Source organism: Antechinus flavipes, chromosome 4, assembly GCF_016432865.1.
Source record: "Antechinus flavipes isolate AdamAnt ecotype Samford, QLD, Australia chromosome 4, AdamAnt_v2, whole genome shotgun sequence".
Classification (NCBI taxonomy): domain Eukaryota; kingdom Metazoa; phylum Chordata; class Mammalia; order Dasyuromorphia; family Dasyuridae; genus Antechinus; species Antechinus flavipes.
This window is the reverse complement of record NC_067401.1, coordinates 149530877-149552863: the sequence shown is the minus strand read 5'-3', so window position 1 is coordinate 149552863 and position 21987 is coordinate 149530877. Positions and strand designations below refer to the sequence as shown.

Here is a 21987-nt window from a genome sequence, read left to right as displayed (position 1 = left end):
ATATCATTGAGATGAGGAATAAATTACCATTTGGGAATAAATCTAGGCAGAGTAACAATGAATACTACAGATAAAGATAGGAGATTGAAAAGATACTGAACTTTTCAACCTTAGCCCTTGAGTTTGAGAATACAATTGCTATGTCTCTGGTGTCAAGGCTCAGGATCAAGACAAGGTCAAGGGAGAGCCAGACTGTTGTGTCCTAGAATATTAAGAGTTTTTCTGAAGCCAGGAAGAGGAGGCAAGAAGTTGGTTATAGTAACATTCTAACAAGTTACTTATTTGGATACATTTTATCCCTGTAACAGATTATAAACTGCTGGAGGGGAGGGATTGTGCCATTTCTCCCTATCTTTGTCTCTACTACTATCACTCATCACAGTGTTCTACACATAAAAAATTTGTCACTCTGACACAGTAAGTGCCCCAGAGAAGAGGATGAGTTGTATACTGTTCTAAAGAGGGAAAGGGCAGCAATAATATGAGCATTAACAGATGCTTTTCTCAATGCCCTGGAATCTTACCGAACTGCCGGGCCAATTTGATGGAGGTCACCCAACCCTAAGCTTCAGCTTGGCCATCTGGGGGAAAGCCCGGTTCTCTCCACCCAAAATGGTTTCGTTTCTTGCCTCTGCATTGCCAGTGTCCTGGGATAAGTTAGTGTATTGTAGCTGTGGGCACAGAATGGTGGAAAGATAAAGGGGGGGGGAGGGGTTGAAATGGAGAGGAGGGGAGAAAGTGTACAGCCTCTGCCAAAGGTTTCAGCTCTGCTCATCAGGTGACATTCCTTGCAGGCTCTGCCCAGCACCCTCCTCTGGGGTATATGTCCGAAGGTATGGGTCATGGGCTGCCGACTGAACTGAATGTATGTTTAACTGGAACCGCCCCTGGTACCTGGTTTCCTGGTTCTTAAGGGGCCAAGGCCCACCTTAATAGGTGAACACCCAGGAGGTAGTAAACACCAAGGAGGTAGGTTCCTATTGTTGGCCCGGTGCCTGGTTCCTCCTTTCAGAGTCTTGCTGGCCCCTAGAGTTATGTGATGCCTAAGGATAAGGACATTTATTTATCTAGGGCACTGTAGTTCAGACAGTAACAGGTTAAGGCTGATAAGGCAGGTGACTGGGAGCCAGGAGAGGTCAAATGCAAAATCTGTTTACCAGACTAGCTCTTAGCTCTAGCTTGGCACAAAGTTCCAAGCTGTCCAGCAAGGTATCTGGGAACTGCAGGCTTAGTCAGTTCAGCTCAACAGTGTCAGTCAGTGTCTGAGCCAGTGCTGTAGTTACCGGAGTGCCTGGACTCCACTAGAGAAGAGTTTCTTCCCTTAATAGAGGAACTAGCTGAAGATAATAAGGTCCCTTCTGATCTGAAATCTATAAAGCTATGCAAGGAGTCAGTGACACAATAGAGACTGTAGCCTAGGATTCTTGTCTCCCAACTAGATTATCACCTTTTTCAGGTGGAATCTAACTTCCAAGGCATCTAATAGTCAGCATCAGGAAGCCTGGATTTCTAAATTCTAAAATTGTAGAATCCTAGAAGGTTAGCAATAGAAAAAGATCTGTAGCAATCATCATAATGGGGGAAGGAAGGAAAAGGAGAGGATAAACATTTTTATAGCACTTATCATGTACCAGGCACTGTGGTAATCACTTTTATTTTATTTTTTAATAATGTTTTATGTTTCCATATACATACAAAGATAGTTTTTAATATTCACCTTTGCAAAACTTTGTGTTCCAATTTTTTCTCCCTCTTTCCCCCTCCTCTGCTCCCCAATACAGTGAGCAATTTAATATAGATTAAACATATACAGTTCTTCTAAACATATTTCCATATTTGTCATGCTGTGCAAGATTAAATGGGAAAAAATGAGGAAAAAAAGCAAGCAAACAACAACAAAAAGATGAAATGCTATCCTTTGTTCCACATTCAGACTCCATAGTTTTTTCTCTGGATATGTATGGCACTTTCTGTCACAAGTCTATTAGAAATTGTTAAGTACATATGTCCTTGGTTTTCTACCAACAGGAACTGTCTTGAATCATCTCATTTTTGAAAAGAGCTAGCTCCATCACAGTTGATCATCACATAATCTTGTTGCTGTGTGCAATGTTCTCTTGGTGCTGTTCACTTCACTTTGTGCTTATCACTTTGAAAAAACTATCTCATTTGATTCTCACATCAGATGATTTTATATTCCTCATTCAAATTTGAGGAAATTGAAGCAACATATAGCTATTTAGTATGTGAAGTCAAATTTGATTGAACACAGGCTTTCTAACTCTAGGCCTAGTGCTCAATCTATTGCATAACCAGCTGTCCCTGGGTATCTCTCTCTCTCTCTTTTTTTTATTAAAACTTTTTATTTTTCAGAACATATGCATAGGCAATTCTTCAACATTAGCCCTTGCAAAACCTTGTGTTCCAATTCCCCCTCCCCTTTCCCCATTCCCTCTCCTAGATGGCAAGTAGTCCAATATATGTTAAACATGGCCTGGGCATCTCTTTTTACAGAGGAAAGCAAGGTCCAAGGAGATAAGAAAAGCCCAAGATAACAGTGAATTACTAAGGCACCATGGTAGAAGTAGAGAGGCTGCTGGATTTAAAAACCACATTCCTGTTCAGAATTCTGAAGGCAGAATCCTGACTATATCACTTACTAGCAAATCTTGGGTGAATCACTTCTTAGCTTAGACTCTCAGTTTCCTCATATAAGAGTTGGAGAAGCAGTGCTTAGTCGGCCCAACAGTAGACATAGTAGAAGGATGCGGGGAGGAAAAGGATATCTGCTTGCAATGGAGAATTTCTTTGAAAAACAAATTAGCAAACATTCATAACCCCACAAAGTGATATTGGTTTAAGAATTATTAAGCAAGTTTAAGGATGAAAAATTCATAATGAACTAGTGAGAGAAAATTAGAGATTTGGGAAACATATCCCTAACTATAAGGCAACATCAAGGAAAATAAAAATGTCCTTGTGAAATTTCCTTTGATTTCACTGGCAGAATCTGTCCAGAGCTAGAGAAAACATATCTTACTACTGTGGCATTTTTAATATTTTTTATACTTTCTAATTTTGGGCAACTTTTAAACCTTTGATTGCCTGGCAAAAGGATCTACTGGAGAAGGAAATAGCAAATCAATTATCTTTGCTAAGAAAACATATTTTCTAAACACTAAATTCTCAATTCTGGTTGAGCCATGAGTCAAAAGGATAAGAACAGAATGGAGACTTTCAAGGTGACCTGATTGAAGGATTATGGTTGTATTGGAAGAGAATCCTTTTTCTTTCTTGTTGTTTTTTGTTTTGTTTTGCTGAGACATTTGAGGTTAAGTAATTTGCCCAGGGCCACACAGCTAGAAGTATTATGTGTCTGAGATTAGATTTGAACTCAGATCCTCCTGAATTCAGGGCTAGTGCTCTGTCCTCTGCACCACCTCGCTGCCCCCCAGAATCCTTTTTCAAAAGTGATATAGTAAATTGTAGAATTAGGGTGAGAAATAGGAAGAAGTAACTATTATTATCATCTACCCTAGTTTTCTGTGGTTCACTTCACAAGAATCTGCTGAGAAATTGAGCAGAGCAAAAAGAGTTGATTCTTTAATTCAGTAAACATTGATTAAAGACTACTATGTGCAACACCTGTCAGATTGGCTAGAATGACAGGGAAAGATAATGCGGAATGTTGGAAGGAATGTGGGAAAACAGGGACACTGATACATTGTTGGTGGAATTGTGAACACATCCAGCCATTCTGGAGAGCAATTTGGAACTATGCTCAAAAAGTTATCAAACTGTGCATATTCTTTGATCCAACAGCATTTCTACTGGGCTTATACCCCAAAGAGATACTAAAGAAGGGAAAGGGACCTGTATGTGCCAAAATGTTTGTGGCAGCCCTGTTTGTAGTGGCTAGAAGCTGGAAAATGAATGGATGGATGCCCATCAATTGGAGAATGGTTGAGTAAATTGTGGTATATGAACGTTATGGAATAGTATTGTTCTGTAAGAAATGACCAGCAGGATGAATAACAGAGAGGACTGGCGAGACTTACATGAACTGATGCTAAGTGAAATGAGCAGAACCAGGAGATCATTATATACCTCAACAACCATACTGTATGAGGATGTATTCTGATGGAAGTGGATCTCTTCGATAAAGAGAGCTAATTCAGTTTCAATTGATCAAGGATGGACAGAAGCAGCTACACCCAAAGAAAGAACACTGGGAAATGAATATAAACTGCTTGCTTGTTTTTCTTCCTGGGTTATTTATACCTTTTGAATCCAATTCTCCCTGTGCAACAAGAGAACTGTTCGGTTCTGCACACTCTAGGATATACTATAACCTATTTAACATGTATAGGACTGCTTGCCATCTGGGGGAGGGGTAGAGGAAGGAAAAATTGGAACAGAAGTGAGTAAAAGGGATAATGTTGTAAAAAATTACCCTGGCATGGGTTCTGTCAATAAAAAGTTATTAAATTAAAAAAAAAAAAGACTACTATGTGCAGGGCCTTGCTGGGCATTCTGGGCATGGGGCATATAAAGAAAAGGAACAATCCATGTTCTCAAGAATCTTATACTCCACTTCCCATCCTTCTCCCTTATTCCAGAGCTCCAAAAGGACAGATCTTGAATTTAACAGTTCAGTAAATATTTATTAAGTACCTACTATGTATGTGCCAGGTACTGTATTAAGCACTGAGGACATAAAGACAAAAAAAAAAAAAAAAAAAAAATCCTTCAAGGTGATTAGATTCTAATGGGTTGATAGAACTAGTGCTGAACAAAAGAGTTTCACCTGTGATTTTATTAGCATAGGGAATTCCAGTTGTTTCCAATTCACTCCTTTTCTGCAATTTACACAATCTGAAACAGTTGTTGCCCTTGAGCACTAAGAATGATTTACCCTGGCAGTATGTGTCAGAAGCAGAACATAAGATAGGTCTTCCTGGCTTCAATACTGGCTCCCTATACCCTATTCCACATACTCTTTGCTTACTCAGAAAAACAGTCAAATGGATCAGCTAGATGGAAAAGTAAATTGAGCATCTGCCCTGGAATTAAGAGCCTTAGTTAAAATCCAACTTCAGATACTTGATAGTTGTGTGATACTAGGCAAGTCTTTTAACCCTCATTGCAAGTAAAAAAGAAAGAAAGAAAAGAAAAAGAAACTAAGTATTCTCTCTTTTTTTTTTATTTAAATTTTATTTTATTTAATAATAACTTTGTATTGACAGAATCCATGCCAGGGTAATTTTTTACAACATTATCCCTTGCATTCGCTTATGTTTTGTTTTTTCCCCTCCCTCCCTCCATCCCCCCCCCCAAGATGGCATGCAGTCCTATATTTGTTAAATATGAAACTAAGTATTCTCAAGAGAGAAAGATCAGGAAAGGTTTCATTCAGATAGATGGTAACAACTAAGCTGGATTCTAAAACATGTGAGGGATTTTTTTTTTAGGGAACTAGGGTGAAGTGACTTACCCAGGGTTACACAGCAATTATCTAAAATTAAATTTGAATTCAGGTCCTCCTGACTCTAGGGCCAGTACTCTATCCACTAGGTCATCTAGCTGCCCCATGTGAAAAATTCCACAACTTGATGGTAAGGAAAGCCAAAGTGTAGAGCAAATCCTTCTTCTTTCTTGAACAGAGTGGCAGGTCTATACAAAGGAAAAATAAACTAGTACCTATCTAAATAGCTTATAAATGGACACAAGTCAGCTAAGCCATTAACTCATTTCTGAATGTCTTGAAGACATATATAATATATATATATACCCTATCTTCCATCTCTCTCTTCTCTTCTTTGCCCACATTTATATTCATATAACTTTCTTGGATGGTTTTTCACATATAAGTTTTTTTGTCAATGGACAACACAAGCTGGTAGGAACTTTTTTCATCTTAGTTAATAAATGATAAATACAGAGGGCACTGTAGTGGAAAGGGTTTTCAGAGTCAGGAAATATAGCCTAATTCCCATTGTCCCTTACTTCTCAATAGTGCCACTTACTTCCCTCTCTGGCCTTTCATCTATCAAAGGAGGTTGGATTAGATTACCTTCAAAGTTCTTTTTGGGTCTAAATCCTATGACCAGAGTGCACAGTTTTTTCCCTGATAATTTACTTTTTAAAATAAATTTTGTTGATGCTTTGTTATATAACACCTAAATTTCTAGTATCCCTCCCTTTTCCCTTCTCAAAGAACAATTCTTTAACAATGTTTTATTGGTTTTTTTAAGGAAGCAGAGGGAACCAATCAATACATCAAAACGGCTAAAAATATATACAATGTTTCAAACCGATGAATCTCCTACTTCTGCAAAGTAATGGAAGAATGTGTATCTTTCTTCTTAGTTCCTTGGAGTTCATATTTGTTCTTAATAATTTTGCAACAATCATTTTCATTTGTTTTCTGTTGGTTCTTTCCATTTACACTGTTGTAGTTATTGTGCATAGTGTTTGCTTGGCTCTGCTTACTTCATATTTCATCAGGTCAGAAGACTTGTGAACACTCTCCAAGCTTCTCAGCCTTCCAATTCTTTGTTTCCTTAAAATACAATAATATTCCATTACATTCCTGTAAGTACAGTTTGTTTGGCCATTCCCCCAAACTATGTACTTCTACTTTGTTACCAGTTTTTTGCTATCATAAAAAAAAAAAAAAAAAAAAGCAAAAATATTTGGGACTTTTTTCTTTTCAACGATCTCTATGAGGTATGGATAAATGCCAGCAGTAGAATCTCTGAGTTAAAGGATATTGACATTTTACACATTTTATTTGAATAATTTCAAATTGCCTTCCAAAAAAGGTTTATTGATGCACTGCTCCTCCAACAATGCACTACTGTGCCTATCTTCCCACAATACCTGCAATACTGTTTCATCTTTTGACATCTTTGCCAATTTACTGGATGTGACGTCAAATCTCAGGGTTGTTTCGACTGGGCAAATTATTTTTAAAGCTGCTACCTGTTCTTCCATTGGTAAGTAGGTTTGGCCTGCTTTTGCATACACGCAGGTGCTCCTGGGGGTGTTTAGAAAAGTATGCATACTTGCATGCATACATAATGAACCCCAGTTTGTGGGCACATGTGGGAGAGAGACTAAAGTACACTTTGCAAAAGAAACGATTCCTCTCCATCCCCTCGCCCCCCATGAGATTAGAAAGAACTTCAAAATGATTCAGTGTCCACCGAAACCCCTAAACTTCTTTTTCCCATTTTTGCCTTAGGATTCAATTTTAGGGCAATACAGGGTTTGGGGAGGCTGGGCCCCTTATTCCCGGCTCTGGCCGCTAAGCAAACATTCCCTCTCTCCAGGAGACAGCAAAGCAGCTCTTACGTGGTTGTGCAAAGAAGAGGCCGGGCTGAGGTTTATCGCTCCGGCAACCCGAGTGATTCATTTGAGTTTTGACTCCTGGTTGTCATAGATAGGGGCAAGCAAACAAACAAGCTGCCACACTATCCCCTTACCCTTCTCCTTCCCCGTCCCCTCCTCCACCTCCTTACCCCAGCCTCATTCTCCTCCCCTCCTGTTCCCCCCGCCCCAGCCCGCTACCAGCTGCTTTCTCCCCTCCCCCTATGCCTGCGGTCAGAGTTGAGCAAACACGCCCCACCAGCCCTTTGGCTCTGAGCGCGCTTTGCTGGCGATTCCCGGGGCAACCAGGAGTCTGGAGAACTGACGCCCCAGAGACCTCTCCCCGTTCCCTTTTTGTCCCCATGGGTCCCAGCACCATCTCCCTTCTCAGCACCAGTTGGGCTCCTCTGGGTCGTTCATTTCTTATTAACAAGGTCTCCTTGCGCCGTCACTGGCTGCGTGTCCTACACCTTTCCCTGGCCGGGCCCCAAAGCTCCATGGGGGAAGGCAGCCGGAAAAATCTCCCCTTGTTTACACGTTCAAGAGGGTGGAATAGAAGGCTGGCTCCTGATTTCGTTTCCCCTTTCCTCTAGTTTTCTATGGTTCCTGAAGAGTGTGTGAAAGGTCTTGTAAACTCCCTCCAAAGCCCCTCACTTCTGGGAAAGTGCCTGGGAGGATCAGGAGAAAATATTGGAGCTCAAAGGGGAAGGGGGAGAGGTGTAAGGAGTCAAAGAAAGTCATTAAAATATTCGGAAGGCCCCTTTAAAAGAACCTTAGCAATAAATAAAGACATTAGGGCAAGTCAATCCAGATGAGAATGATGAGAGGGAAACAACTGAGGACATAGGATAGACATCTAGCCCATTTTACAGGAAGAGTAAGGAAAGAGATTGGAGGAGCTCTACGACTTATTTCAGAAGTAACCCTAAGGAACTAGCTCAGACCGAGGAAAAAAAGACCTACGCATAATCACTACGTATGCAAAACACCGAGTTTGGAGCAAACACCTAGGCTTTCTCTAGCCTTTCCTCAGAAAGCGGTGTCTGGAAGAAAAGGGAATAGACCAGGGGAGAGTGTTTGGGCGCGTGTGGGATGAGAGACCCGCAGAAGCGACAAAGAAAACCTTTATGTGCAACTGCTGAAAAAAAAAAAAAATAAAGCGTGTGCATGTGAGCCAAAAACTGTCTTTTTTAAAGGGAAGACAAAAGGTGTGTCCACTAGTGACACTGTAACAGAAGGAAGATCAGATCTTTTACTAGGTCGGGTGGGCTTCTAATACACAAACACTCGTGTCAGCTAGGAAGTATATAGTGTTTGCCCACGTGTTGGTGGGGGAGGGGACGGAGAGAAAGGAGGGTTGAGAACTGTAACAACCGAGAAACTAGCTTTTCCAGAAACTCAAATTTCCCCCCATCGGCCCGAAAGCTAACCACTGGAAGAAGTGGAAATGAGTTCAGGAGGCGGGGGGCCCTCCGGCGAGGTTTGGTTTAGTCGTAAACTGATTGCACATACCTGGGAGCGCTGCGGAGTGCTCGATAAGGGCCCTGAATGGAGGTGATGTCACGCTGATGCAGAAGCCGGCCCACCCTCTAGGAAGAGAAAGAAAGGCAGTGGGGCAGACTTGGGAGCGGGAGGGAAGGAGATAAGCCAGCCCCTCTCTCTGTTTCTTTCTGTCTGGGCCTGGGTTAAAAAGGGTTAGTTACCCTGACCCCCACGCGTCCCAGCTCTGCACCCTCCTCCCAAATCCCCAGTGTCTGCCCGCCCGGGGATCCGGTGCTGGGACCTGCGCCCACGCCCAACCAGGAGTCCCTCCTCCTTCTCCTCCCTCTCTCCAGTCCTTACACTTGCGCCTAGCCCGGGGCCGCGGTTGGCCCCGATCTCTTAGCTGCCGTCCCGGAGGCAGAGGCGTCCCAGGTAAGTATGGCTTCCTTTCAGTTGGCCTCTTCGGAGAGCAGCGAGGAGGGAAGGCGGGGAGCTTGGGAGTCCGGGGCAGGGGGTGAAGGTGGCAGAGTCTGGGAAGAAATCCGGATGGGACGGCGCTGGCACCTCCTTCTCCCGAGGTTTAGTCGAGTTCGTTGGAGGATTTTCCTGGAGTCCTGGCAGTCTGTTGGAAGGGCCACGGAGGGGATGGTCAGGGAGAGAAGCGGAGATTCCTTCCTACTGTAGATCGGGGGTGGGAGGCGCTCCCAGCGGCTCCCCTGGCTGCTTCTCCTAGGGAGCCTCTCAGTCAATATTGACTCTTGCGGGTCGGATTCCTCCGAGCCGCCCGCTACCGGAGGGGGTTGGGGCAAGGGCAGATTGCCGTGGCTGAAGAACTACCCGAAAAATCTGGCTGCCACACAGTAGCACCTCCAATTTCAGAACAGTAGGAGTGGACGCTAGAAGCCAGAGGGACGGGGGAGTGTCTAACTTCAAGGAAGACTTTGGAGTGCAGACCCTAGTATGCCTCACCCGACCACCCTTCTAGCCATTTGGCTTTTTGTTCTCTGGCTATCCGCCTTCACCTTTCTCCTGCCTTCCTCTCTCAACCCTTGATGCCTTTGCTTCCCAAATTCCCTTACCAGCCACCATCCCTTAATCTTCTTGACCCCGAACACTTGTATTTAGGAGTCACACAAAAACAAAATAAGACACTTCCAACTTTGTCCAGGGAACTACTGGCACAGGACGGAACCTTTTCCTTCAAAATAGCTAGAATATCAGGAACTAGTACTTCCCTAGCTCTGTGCAAAAGGTATGCAGGTCTCAAAAGTTTGGGAACCGTTTCTGTGAATATTAAATGTCCATCTTTGAAGACAGATTAATGTTTCCTGTTGACTAGATTGCCCCTTTTTAGTTTTGCTTTTTACTGGGAGTAGGGGAAGAAGTATTGAGAAACAACTCCAAAACCCATTACAAGCCTCTGGAACCCTCCTGAATGAGATAGTGGACCTAAAGGTTACTCCAGGGACAGGAAGACGATAGAACAAATGGGATTTGAGTAGGAGGAAATGCAAAGCCATCAATATATCTATAGATCTGATTGGCTGTTTAAGTGGTGCAGGAAGGGAGAAGGAATGGGGAAAAGTAGACTGGAGGGGAGAAGGAGTTTGCTTTACCTCCAGTCTTTATAGACCCTTCCTTCACTTTACTCCTGTACCTAAGAATATCTTTTGTGTTTGGGAGAGAGAAGGGTGAGTTGATGGATTGGGGGCTACCTCTGGAATTTAAATTTTAAGCTATTGAGATAAAGTGAGAAGTAATGTACCGTATATCATTTGATGAGGAAATAAGCATAGAGAAATTAAGCGACTTCCTTATAATCACACAGTTTCAAGAGACAGGATTCCAACTTAGAGCTCTCCAAAGTTCAGATCTAAAATTTTTAGTACTGTATACCATGCTACCCCTTTAGGATCTACGTAAAGACTATGTTCCTGATAGCAGCTTTTGTCCATTAGTTCTCAAAGTTTAAGGTATGACGCATGTGTAATAACACATGCCTCATGCCTTAAACTTTGAGAACCAATGAGTAGGTACTGTGAATTCCAAAGATTGGTGATAAGAGGGAATAGTGAAGACAGTAGGTGTCCTTTGCAGCTCATAGGCTAAAAATGGCTCCACTAAGCTGGTCAGGTCTGGTTTTGAGTCTTGAAATGACTCTCATCTCCTTTATTACAGCTTCCCCCAACCCTCCTCCCAATTCCCCTGCTGGGACCATTTACTTTCCTCAAGAAAGGTGAGAGCAGAAGAGGAAGAAAGGAACTAGACTGGATTGGCCTGACCAGGACCAGTGTCAGGGAGCTAGGTGGCTTGGCCTGGGTTTAGCTTGATTTTAAAAGTGATTAAAAACACTTTGGTTAGTCAGGAGCCACAGATATAAAAAGTGGCTTTTGTGAAGGAATCCTAGTTCAACACTATAATAGGAAGAGATATACAGAGGAACAAAAGAAATTTCTTCTGTTCTTTTCTCCCCTGACGGCTGAATTGGCCAATCCTACTATCCTTTTCTGAGTCCTAAAACAACAATTCAAGAGTAGGGGTTCCTACCCCCCCCCTTTTGTCTATTGGGCTCTTCTGGAAGTCCCTTGGAGCCTATGAAGATATAATTTTTTTCCCCATCCGACTTCACAGAACCCCTGTCACCATGGTTAAGAATACCAGCTCTAGTATCAAGCCTTTGGAAACTCCTTATAAAACAGATGAGACAGATTGTGCTGGTAATAAAAAGAAAACAAGTATCTTCTACCTCAGCTTGGATAGCCGAGTACAGCCTGCTTTGGTCTCTTTCCCCAAATTCCAACCTTTAACCTCTTAGTGAGAGGGATAATAAGTTAGCCAGGTCTAAATTTGAATTCCGATCTTATACCACAAATAAGACTTGAAGTCTGGGATGTGTAGCTTCCAAATTTGTATGTGAGCTTCAGGCTGTCCCCTGTTCTAGAAAAGCTTAGCTAGAGCATAGGAACTCAGAAAACCTTCATTCTGTGTGCTTGTGAGAAAGGCCAACTCCTCTTGGTCATTCTACCTATCTCCACCAAACAGATATTTCAGTGTTACAAGTCAGTTTTTTGATCTCTGTCTTGAGTTGATATAGTGAGCCCATTGATGTCTTCTTAATGGCCCTATTCTTTATGCTTTCTTGGAAACTCCCATAGATAATGGTTGATTGGGAAGGCTCTTAGACCTATAGAGAGGAGGAAGGGTCAAGGGAGGACCAGAAGGGTTACCTGACAACAGGCAGCTAAGAAAATAAACAACTTGAATTGAGGTCTGATCAGATATTTTCCTGAAGGGTTCATCAAGACAAAAAGGAAAGAATGGATTATCTTTTTTTAAAAATATAGTTCTTTCACCATTATTGAGAAAAGAATGACAATCTGACTCCATGTATTCAAAGAAAGCTGGGAGTGGGAGAGAATTGATAAAAGTATTTAGATTTTACGAGTCAGAGATTTTATGAGATGGGGAAGGGTAGCATTTTCTGACATGTGCCTCACCTTCCCCAGATCTATCTTAGTATCTATTTCCTGTAGCTCATAAAAGCCTCTGTTAGAGATAGTTATAAAGAAATCTACAAGTAACTTTATTATAAATATAGATAAAATGTTATCGGTCTATGGGGGGTTCTCCATTCAGTTAATTTTTTTAGCTATATATTCTTGCACAAATCTTGTATCTTATAAGGAATTCTTGGATTATTAGTCCAGTATTGATTAATAGTGACTCCTTTACACATTCACTTCACCCAGATAACTTTTTATTCAATCTTAATTTGAACTATATTGATTTATGCTCTGTAGAAAGTCCCTACCTTATAACTAGGGGGTACAGAAGATAGTGTCTGGCCTGGAGTCTGGAAGACTCATCTTCCTGGCTCAGATATGTCCTCATGTACTTAATATATATGTTACACTTGACAAATCACTTAATCTCTATTCACCTCAGTTTCCTCATCTATCAAATGAGCTGGAGTAGGAAATGGCAAACTACCCTGTTTCTTTGCCAAGAAAATCCTAAGTGGGGTCACAAAGAGTTGGATACAACTGAACAGTAAAATATCTTGTATCTTATTGGCTGAAACTCGGAGTATATTTTCCCATGATTTGGTTGAGTGGACTGAGCACTGGACTGGAAGTCTAGAAACTTACGTTTGAGAACAAGTTTTGACATTTGACTAGCTCTGAGATTTAGTTTCCTCACTTGTAAAATGGGAATATCGTATCTCAATCACAAGATTGTTGGGAGGAAAGCACTTTATAAATCCTTAAACTCTGGATAAATCTGAGTTATCATAATTATTATATACTTGTGGTTATGTTCTATCTGTGGCTTTTTACTGTTACTTAAAGTACCTGGTTGTTTCCTTTTATTAGAAAGTAAAATCCCTGAGGACAGGGACTGTTTTTCCCGTTGTGTACTTAGCCCTTAATATTTCCCACAATGCTTAGAATTGTTTAATAAATGCTTCTTGACTGATGGGACTCTGTAGATACCTGACGAAGGTTAGTTACCACTGTTCTTTATAGACATACCTAGAATCAGGAAGACTCCTGTTCCTGAGTTCAAATGTGACTTCAGACACTTAGCTATGTGATTCTGGACAAGTAACTGTGTGTTAATATGTAAAAATGGGGGCTGGAGGAGTATCTTTGCAAAGAAAACCCCAGATAGCATTGTGAAGAATCAGACAGGACTGAAACAACTAAACAGCACTATTCCTTTTTTTTTTTTTTTTTTTTTGACAAAATCATTGGGGTTAAGTGACTTGTCTAGGGTCACACAGCTAATAAGTATTAAATGTCTGAGACTGAATTTGAGCTCAGGTCCTCCTGACTTCAGGGCTGTGTCATCCAGTTGCCCCCAACAGCACTATTTTTAACTTATTATTTTACATTGAATGCTTTATCTGTGATCACAGTTTGTAATTGTCAGAGGCACAATTGGTTTGTTTGTTTTTAATTAATAGTATTTTTTCCCAGATTACATGTAAAGATAGTTTTAAGCATTCATCTTTGTAAGATTTGTAAGATTTTGAGCTCTAAATTTTTCTCCCTTTCTCCTTTCCCTCCCCTCAAGACATCCAGCAATCTGATGTCGGTTATACATGTACAATCCTATTACACATATTTCCACATTAGTCATGTTGTGAAAGAAGACTTGGAACAAAAGGAAAAAACCATGAAAAAGGGAGAAAAAAGTGAAAATAGTATGCTTCCATCTGCATTCAGACTCCATACTTCCTTTTTCTGAAGATGGATAACATTTTTTCATCATAATTCCTTTGGAATTGTCTTAGATCATTTCATTGCTGAAAAGAATTGTGTATTATAGGTTGATCATTGCAGTGTTGCTCACGCTATGCACAATGTTTTCTTGGTTTTGCTCACTTCACTCAACATTATGTTAGTCTTTGCAGGTTTTCTGAAATCTGCCTGCTCATCATTTCTTTTAGACCAGTAGTATTCCATTATATTCAGATACCACAATTGGTTCAACCATTCTCCAGTTGATGGGTATCCCCATCAATTTCTAAATCTTTGCCACCACCAAAAGATCCTCTAAATATTTTTGTACACACATGGATCCTTTTCCTTTTTTATGGATCTCAGAGGCACAATTTGAATCCAATTCTTTCTGTTACAGAGCACAAGTTTCTAGCCAATACATTACACTACCTCCATTCATCTTGTAATGCAGCTAAATGGTTAGTTTGGGGATCTACTCCAAACATGTGAAGACTTCCCCCAATGGAATGAACAGAAGGAAACAATTTGTTTCAATGGCCACAAAGTGCTAAAGCAGCACTGTGGAGTGCTTATGGCATGGAAGATGCCAAGGTCATTCACTGCATTCCCACCCATCACCAGGTATCTTGACTTTTGTCTTACTGCTGAATTTCCAGTGATTCTGAAACAGAGTGAGACTGACTTTGTGCAACTCTACTTAAATCCAATTCACTCAAGACATGACATCCCATGATGTCATTGGTTCTCTTCATAAACAAAGGATAAACAACAACAATGTAGTTAAATAGTGTATGTGTATAGATAACAGTTTAGCAGTGCTAGTAATAAACTTACTTTGTTGGCTGTTAGTCCATTACTGTGGATTCTCCCCCTCCATGATTCTAGATCACAGCTTTTCATTATGTGCAGCTATTTATTATCTATGTGTTCTCTCTTAAGTATTCTATCTGAGACTGCCAAAGTCCTGTTAAATCTTTTAACATTTTGTGGATAGGATAGATATATACTATGGAATTTCAAGGAGACGCACCTAACTTGTGTCATAAATCAGGAATGGTCTTATGTAGGAAGCATCACCTAAACAATGCTTTGGAGGAAGCTTAGAGTTATGAGATGTGGAAGTAAGAAAGTAATGCATTTCAAATGTAGGTGATTAGCTCTGCAAAGACTTTGAGCTTCAATGTTATATATAGTGAATAGAACATTTTGATTAGAGAGAAGAGTGCAAGAAAGGGATTTCTCTGAAAAGACTGGAGAGCTAGGTGGATTGGAGATGGCTTTAAATATCAGACTGAAGATTTTGTGTTTAATAAGTAACAGGTGTAGGTGTTCACTGCAGATGTTTGAGTCAAGCTGTGTTTAAGAAATACTAACTTGCTGAGTGTGGAACTGGGTTGGGAACCAATTAGGAAGCTTTTGCAATAGTTTAGGTCAGTTGTTCCCATTTAATGCAGCCGTGGTCCAAGGGGTTCACCCTATAAATTCTCTGAATGAATCTTAAGCAGTAGCTCATTACAGAATATTATGAGTAGTATATTAAGTTTTCCTGAAGGTTTACAACACATTTTGTCATTGTTGAAAAAGGGTTTCTGTAACAAATAACATTTAGAACCATTGGTTTAGAAGAAAGGAAAATGGGAATAGCTTAAGGTAAAGGCTGTGAGAAATGAGTTTCATGATCCCATTTGGAATTCTCTTCACAAAGATACTGGAGAGGTTCACCATTTCTTTCATTAGCTCATTTTATTGATGAGAAAACTTGAGGCAAAATTGATTAAGTGACTTGCCCAGGCTCACATATCTAGTAAAAGTGAAGAGAAGAGCACAAATACAAAATTGACACAACTTGGTAACTGATTAGATGTGGTGAATGTAGAACAAGGAAGAGTCAAGGATAAGTCTGAGGTTGAGAAAGTGGAAGATTGACAAAATTTGGTACCCTAAACAGAAACCAAAGTTTGAAAGGATTTTGGAAATTTGGAAGATCAGAGTTCACTTAAAGAAATGTTGAGTTTGAAGTGCCTGATAGCCAGGGAGGAGTTGATAATAACATAGGGCCTAGAGAGATTAGGACTAAACATACAGATTAGGGACTCCTCTGCAGAGATGTGATAAATGAACCCAAGGGGGAATGATGAGATCACCAAAGCAGAGGATAGAGAGAAGAGGGCCCAAGGGAAAACCCTGAAGGCATGTCCATAGTTAGGGGTCAGAAAAAAGACCCAGCAAAGAATACTGAGAAAGAAGGACTGGTTGAGGTGGGAAACCAGAGTTGTCCAGAGCTGTTTAGGGGTTCTCTAGAATGGGTAAGTAAATAGATTTTTGTGGGGAGGCATTGAGCAGAGTACACTCAGTATTGGTGAGGGTTTAAAGGTGAGGCAATAGGCAACTGGTCTCACCATTCATTTTGGGGATTGTTTGTAAAGTAGATTGTTCATGCCCAAAGAAAGATTATTGGAAATTAAGTCTTTTCTATGTGTGGGTTCTGTTTCCCTAATTAGACTGTAAGTTTTCTAGTTGAATTCCTAAGGCTTGATTTCTTGTATTTTATCAATGTCAAACAGTGTGGCCTCAGTGTAAATGTCCAAAAAAAAGTATTTTGTATTTGAATAATTTTTTGTTCTGTGTCATCGTAGCCACATCAGACAGTACTGAACACAAAGCTGGCCAGATACATGATAGAATAGTTTAATTTGGGAGTGAGGCTGTTTGCTAAGAAGGCCTGAAAAATATCTCACTAATATTCTATCCTGTCTGAAATTCTGCTGTTAGAGTTGTCACATACATTGGATCATCTAATGGAGCCCTGTCATCCTGGAGAAGAAAATGCTAGCCCAGAGAGATTAAGCAGCCCTCTCATTTTATAGCTAAGGAAACTAAAGCCTAGAGGTTCTGCACACCTGTCATTATGTAGATGAAGAAACAGAAACTGTGATTTGACCAAGGTCATACTTAATAATAAGTGAGAATTAGGATTCAAATTCTAGTCCTAGGACTTTAAAGCCAGGGCTTTTTCCACGATCTCATGCTGCCCTCTAGGCATCTTCCACAAAGTCATCAATATCTCAGTGTGAATTGTTTTATTCCATACATTTTGTAATTGATAGGGAGAACGTAAGAATATTAGATGCTTAGGAAGGTGACAGGCATCCAAAAGGAGATGCTAAGGAGGCCAGTAAAGACTATCTTGTCTAATAGGATTTCTCTATAGCCTGACCTCATTTTTGCCCACTATAATTGCTTAATAAATATTTGAAGAATGATTGCTTATAGGTTGAAGGCTTTACAGGAAGGGGGTTTAGGGTAGTTCTTAGTACTAGTGCCAAAGGAGTTCTGAGTGGAAAGAAGAAATGCTGAGCGAACAATTTGGTTGTCGATAATGTCTCCAGCTTGACTGAGGTTAGTGAGTCTGCATCTAGTCTGGGCTGTATTATGTGATCAGCAATGATGGCTCCCACTTGAGTAGGGAAGAGGGAAGGAGAATTGCATTCACTGAATGCCCTGTCTTTGCTGCCCCACCCCCCAATGCAGCTGAAACAAAAGCAGTAGCAAGTTCTGTATATTGCTGGGATACCTAGGAAGCTCAAGACTTTCATGGAAAGAAGCAGATCCTGCTTTCCCAAAAGCAGGGACCCCTTTTCCAGGTTTCACCTGTAGAGGATGGTGGTGGTGATAATGATGATGGTAAAAAATAACTAACATTTATATAGCACTTAATTCTGGGCAAGGCATTGTGTCTGAGATGGATGGGATTATCTGGAACAGGTGAGGATATATCATAAGGGAGATTCTATGAGTCTAGGTAGCCAGAAAGTAAGGAAAATGCTTCCCTGGGCCTGAACAGAATCTTTAACAAGAAAACAGGGAAGTCTCCAACCATTGTGGAATGCGAGGTGGGGAATGGAAGAGGAAGAGAGGGGAGAAATAGATGGCAAGAAGCCTGATAGGATCAAGGGTAGATGCCAAAGGGGATCACAACATTATAAAAAAAAAACTAAAAAACTAAGAATCCCTAGGCTTGGTGAATTTCAACAAAAATTGGTGGGTGAGATTGTAATAATCTTCTTTTTATTTTTATTTGGCAAGAGAGAGGCAATAGGATTGAGTGACTTATCCAGAGTTACACAGCTAGCAAGTGTTTAGTTTCTGAGGCTGGATTTCAACTCGGGTCCTCCTCACTCCAGAGCCAGTGCTTTCTCCACTAAATTATCTTGTTGCCCTGATAATCTTCTAAATAAAACCAATAATTATTGTTCAGTCGTGTTGGATGCTTTATGACCTTATTTGGGGTTTTCTTTGTAAAGATACTGGAGTGCTTTGCCATTATAATAATAATAACAACTTACATATAGCACCTACCATATGTCAGACACTGTGCTAAATGCTTTACAAATCTGATCTCATTTGATCCTCACAACAATCCTGAGATGTAAGTGCTATTACTACCTCCATTATACAGTTGAGAAAACAAAGACAGACCAGTTAAGTGATTTGCCAGGGTCACACAGCTAGTAAGTGTCTAGTCTAGATTTCAATTAAGATCTTCCTAACGTCAAGCCCAGTTATCCCGACAGCACTTTCTCCACTGTGCCCTCTAGCTTTTTCCATTTGGATCCTATATTTTCATGAGAAATCTGTTTTCTCTAGAAGTTTTAAAGCTTTGCAGTAACTTGGACTTGGATCCAGATCTTCAAAGTCACTGTATTCTGTATTATTAGGCACTAAATCAATAGTTCCAGAAAAAAATGAAGTCTATTCAATCACATTACTCTCATTAAAACATATGGCATTCTTTCTTTCTTTCTTTCTTTTTTTCTTTCTTTCTTTCTTTCTTTCTTTCTTTCTTTCTTTCTTTCTTTCTTTCTTTCTCTCTTTCTTTCTGAGGCAATTGGGGTTAAGTGACTTGCCCAGGGTCACACAGCCAGGAAGTATTAAGTGTCTGAGGTCAGATGTGAACTCAGGTCCTCCTGACTTCAGGGCTGGTACTCTATCCACTGTACCATCTAGTTGCTCCGGCATGATATTTTCAGTGAAAGCATTTTTGTATCACTAAAATAAAATGAAAATTTATATTAAAATGCATAAATTTCATCATTCTCATTCTAGTTTCTTTTGCATATGGTTTATATACTGTTAGTAGGACAATTGCATATTACATACATATTCTGTTAATACAAGAGCTTATACGTAAACTTCATGTGAATGTTCCTTTTTGGGGAATGTATACTCAAAACTTTTTTTCTAGATAGAAGTATACTGATCAAAAAAGTTTGACTACTGACTTGGAAACTGTATCCAGTCCTAGGGAATTTTTAAAATGGAAATAAATTTAAATTGAAAACTTTCTGCTGAGTGGAAATAGAAGACAATTTTTGTTTATTGTTTTTGCAATTTTTTTACAATGAATGTAGGGAATGATAAGTTGTTTAGTTCATTACCTATTATGAGCTACTATGTTGTTTTATGTATATCTTTTATTTTTAAAAAATTATATCAGTTTACAAGCATTTATTTTTGTAGATTGTGTGGTTTTCTTTGGGGGTTTTTGGAGGGTTTTGAGGCAGTCCAGATTAAGTGGCTCGTCCAGGGTCACACTAACTAATAAGTATCTGAGATCTGATTTGAATTCAGGTTATCATCACCAAAGGGCCAGTGCTCTGTCCACTGTATCACCTGCCTGACAAAAGAAGAAATCTATTTTCTCTCCTTCCTTACTTCTCCCCTGGGGGTGGGGAGATGGAGACCCTTGTAAAGAAGTAGGTATATGGGCAAAAAATTGCCCATAAACATGATTAATTCTACATATAGATGAATGTGTATGCCAATGACCTCTGAGAAATTTATTCTTTCTTCCCTTTCTAGGCTCCTTCAGGAACCCAGCCTGGACTGGCTCTGGAACCAAGATGACTATTCCCCAGGCCCTCCTGACCTGCCTGGGCATCCTGCTGCTACTCATCCCCAGGAATCAGGCCCAGATTCATGCTCCACCTGGATGCAGCCCAGATCTCAACCCCCTCTACTACAATCTGTGTGACCGCTCAGGGGCTTGGGGCATTGTCTTGGAGGCTTTGGCTGGGGCTGGTGTTATCTCTACCTTTGTCCTCACCATCATTCTGGTGGCCAGCCTTCCTTTCGTGCAGGACAGCAAGAAGCGGAATCTGTTAGGGACCCAAGTGTTTTTCCTGCTGGGGACACTCGGTCTCTTCTGCCTCGTATTTGCCTGTGTAGTCAAGCCTGACTTCTCCACCTGTGCCTCACGGCGTTTTCTCTTTGGGGTGCTTTTTGGCATCTGTTTTTCCTGTCTGAGTGCCCATGTCTTTGCCCTCAACTTCTTGGCCCGGAAGAACCAGGCTCCTCGGGGCTGGGTCATATTTACAGTGGCCCTGCTCTTGGCTCTGGTAGAGGTCATCATCAATACAGAGTGGCTGATCATCACACTGGTCAGGGGCACGCATGGAGAATGGGGTGGTCTTAATGGCAACAGCAGTGCCAACTGGGGGAAAGCATCCCCCTGTGCCATTGCCAACATGGACTTCGTCATGGCCCTCATTTATGTCATGCTCTTGCTGCTGGCTGCCTTTGTGGGAGCCTGGCCCATCTTGTGTGGCCGATTCAAGCGTTGGCAGAAACATGGGATCTTTGTCCTGCTTACGACAGCTACCTCCATTGCCATTTGGGTGGTATGGATTGTTATGTACACCTATGGTAATGAGCAGCGGAACAGCCCTACCTGGGATGACCCCACCCTGGCCATAGCCTTGGCTGCCAATGCTTGGGCTTTTGTCCTTTTTTACATAATCCCTGAAGTCTCCCAGGTAACCAAGGCCAGCCCAGAGCAGAGCTACCAGGGGGACATCTATCCTACCCGGGGTGTGGGCTATGAAACCATCCTGAAGGAGAAGAAGGGACAGAGCATGTTTGTGGAAAACAAGGCTTTCTCAATGGATGAGCCATCCTCAGGTAGGTGGGGAAGATATTTCCTTTTGATTAACACCTGTCATTGGAGGGAGGGAGGAAATGGTGTAAGTGCGTGAGTAGGACAAACTGAGTATACTGCTTTGCTGAAAATAAGAAATTCTGTGTAATTCAGTATATTACTGGCTATTTGGCAAGCACTCTGCCTATAGATACAAGGCATACAAAGATGAAATGGAGAAGTGTATTCTCCTTTTTAGTTAGTGCTTGCTTGTTTTGTTTTTTGTTTTGTTGTTATTTTTTATACGCCAAGCGATGGTGGGGTTAATCACTCCCAATAGATTTGGGATACTGGACTCTTAAAGAATAAGTCTATTAATTAATAGGCCTATTAAAGAATAAAATCCCTGTGGCTGTATACCCCTTACACCTATGCTATTTTATAGGAGAAGAAAGAAATGTAGATCTAAAGCCTAGACATCTAAAATTCCAACTTTGGGACTGTAAAGGCAGAATTTGTTTGGTATTTTACTTCCTTTTAAACATAAATTAAAAACAAATCAATTCACTTAAGGAAAAAATGGTGGCCCATCTTTTATCTACCCTGGCCATCATCCCTGATCAATCCCTAATGTTCTTTGTTCACACTGGGTTTCTACTGGTTTGTAAGGAAAGGAGGGAGGAATTAGAGTTTAGAAGAGTTTGGGGAGAATAAAGGAGATCCAGCAAATCCCAATCAAGTTCTTGGTAGGTAAGGGGTAGGCAGTATCTTCTTAGAGTTGATCAGGAAGGGTTGCACCCCAAAAAAAGAATAAGCTTGATTCACCCCATATAGTTTTAACCTTTTGTCCCAAGAAACCCAAATGGAAGGGCCCTTGAGACCCAAATATAAACTTCCTTACTATATATCCTTACAATTAGCACTGCCTTTTTTGGCCAAAGGACCTCTTATGAACTCCTGAAGGTTAGAGTG

The 21987-nt window shown here is 40.9% G+C and overlaps 1 protein-coding gene and 1 long non-coding RNA gene across 4 annotated transcripts in view; one reads left to right on the top strand and one right to left on the bottom strand.

The window, feature by feature from the left end:
• GPRC5C (G protein-coupled receptor class C group 5 member C) overlaps positions 1 to 21987 on the top strand; it is a 40188-nt gene that overhangs the window by 8638 nt on the left and 9563 nt on the right. For 2 of the 3 annotated variants that reach the window (XM_051995170.1, XM_051995173.1), the window contains exons 1-2: positions 9197 to 9285; positions 19962 to 21059. In XM_051995170.1, the coding sequence (XP_051851130.1) occupies positions 20003 to 21059 (1057 nt within the window). In that variant the 5' untranslated portion in view covers positions 9197 to 9285; positions 19962 to 20002. Of the gene's footprint in view, positions 1 to 9196; positions 9286 to 19961; positions 21060 to 21987 lie in introns of those variants that run through there. The other variant, XM_051995172.1, reaches the window with a different exon arrangement.
• LOC127560508 (uncharacterized) lies at positions 6223 to 9312 on the bottom strand. Its single transcript, XR_007953342.1, has 3 exons — positions 9214 to 9312; positions 8884 to 8960; positions 6223 to 6562 (listed from the first exon to the last, which is right to left on the bottom strand). It is a non-coding gene; the product is annotated as an uncharacterized LOC127560508 (long non-coding RNA).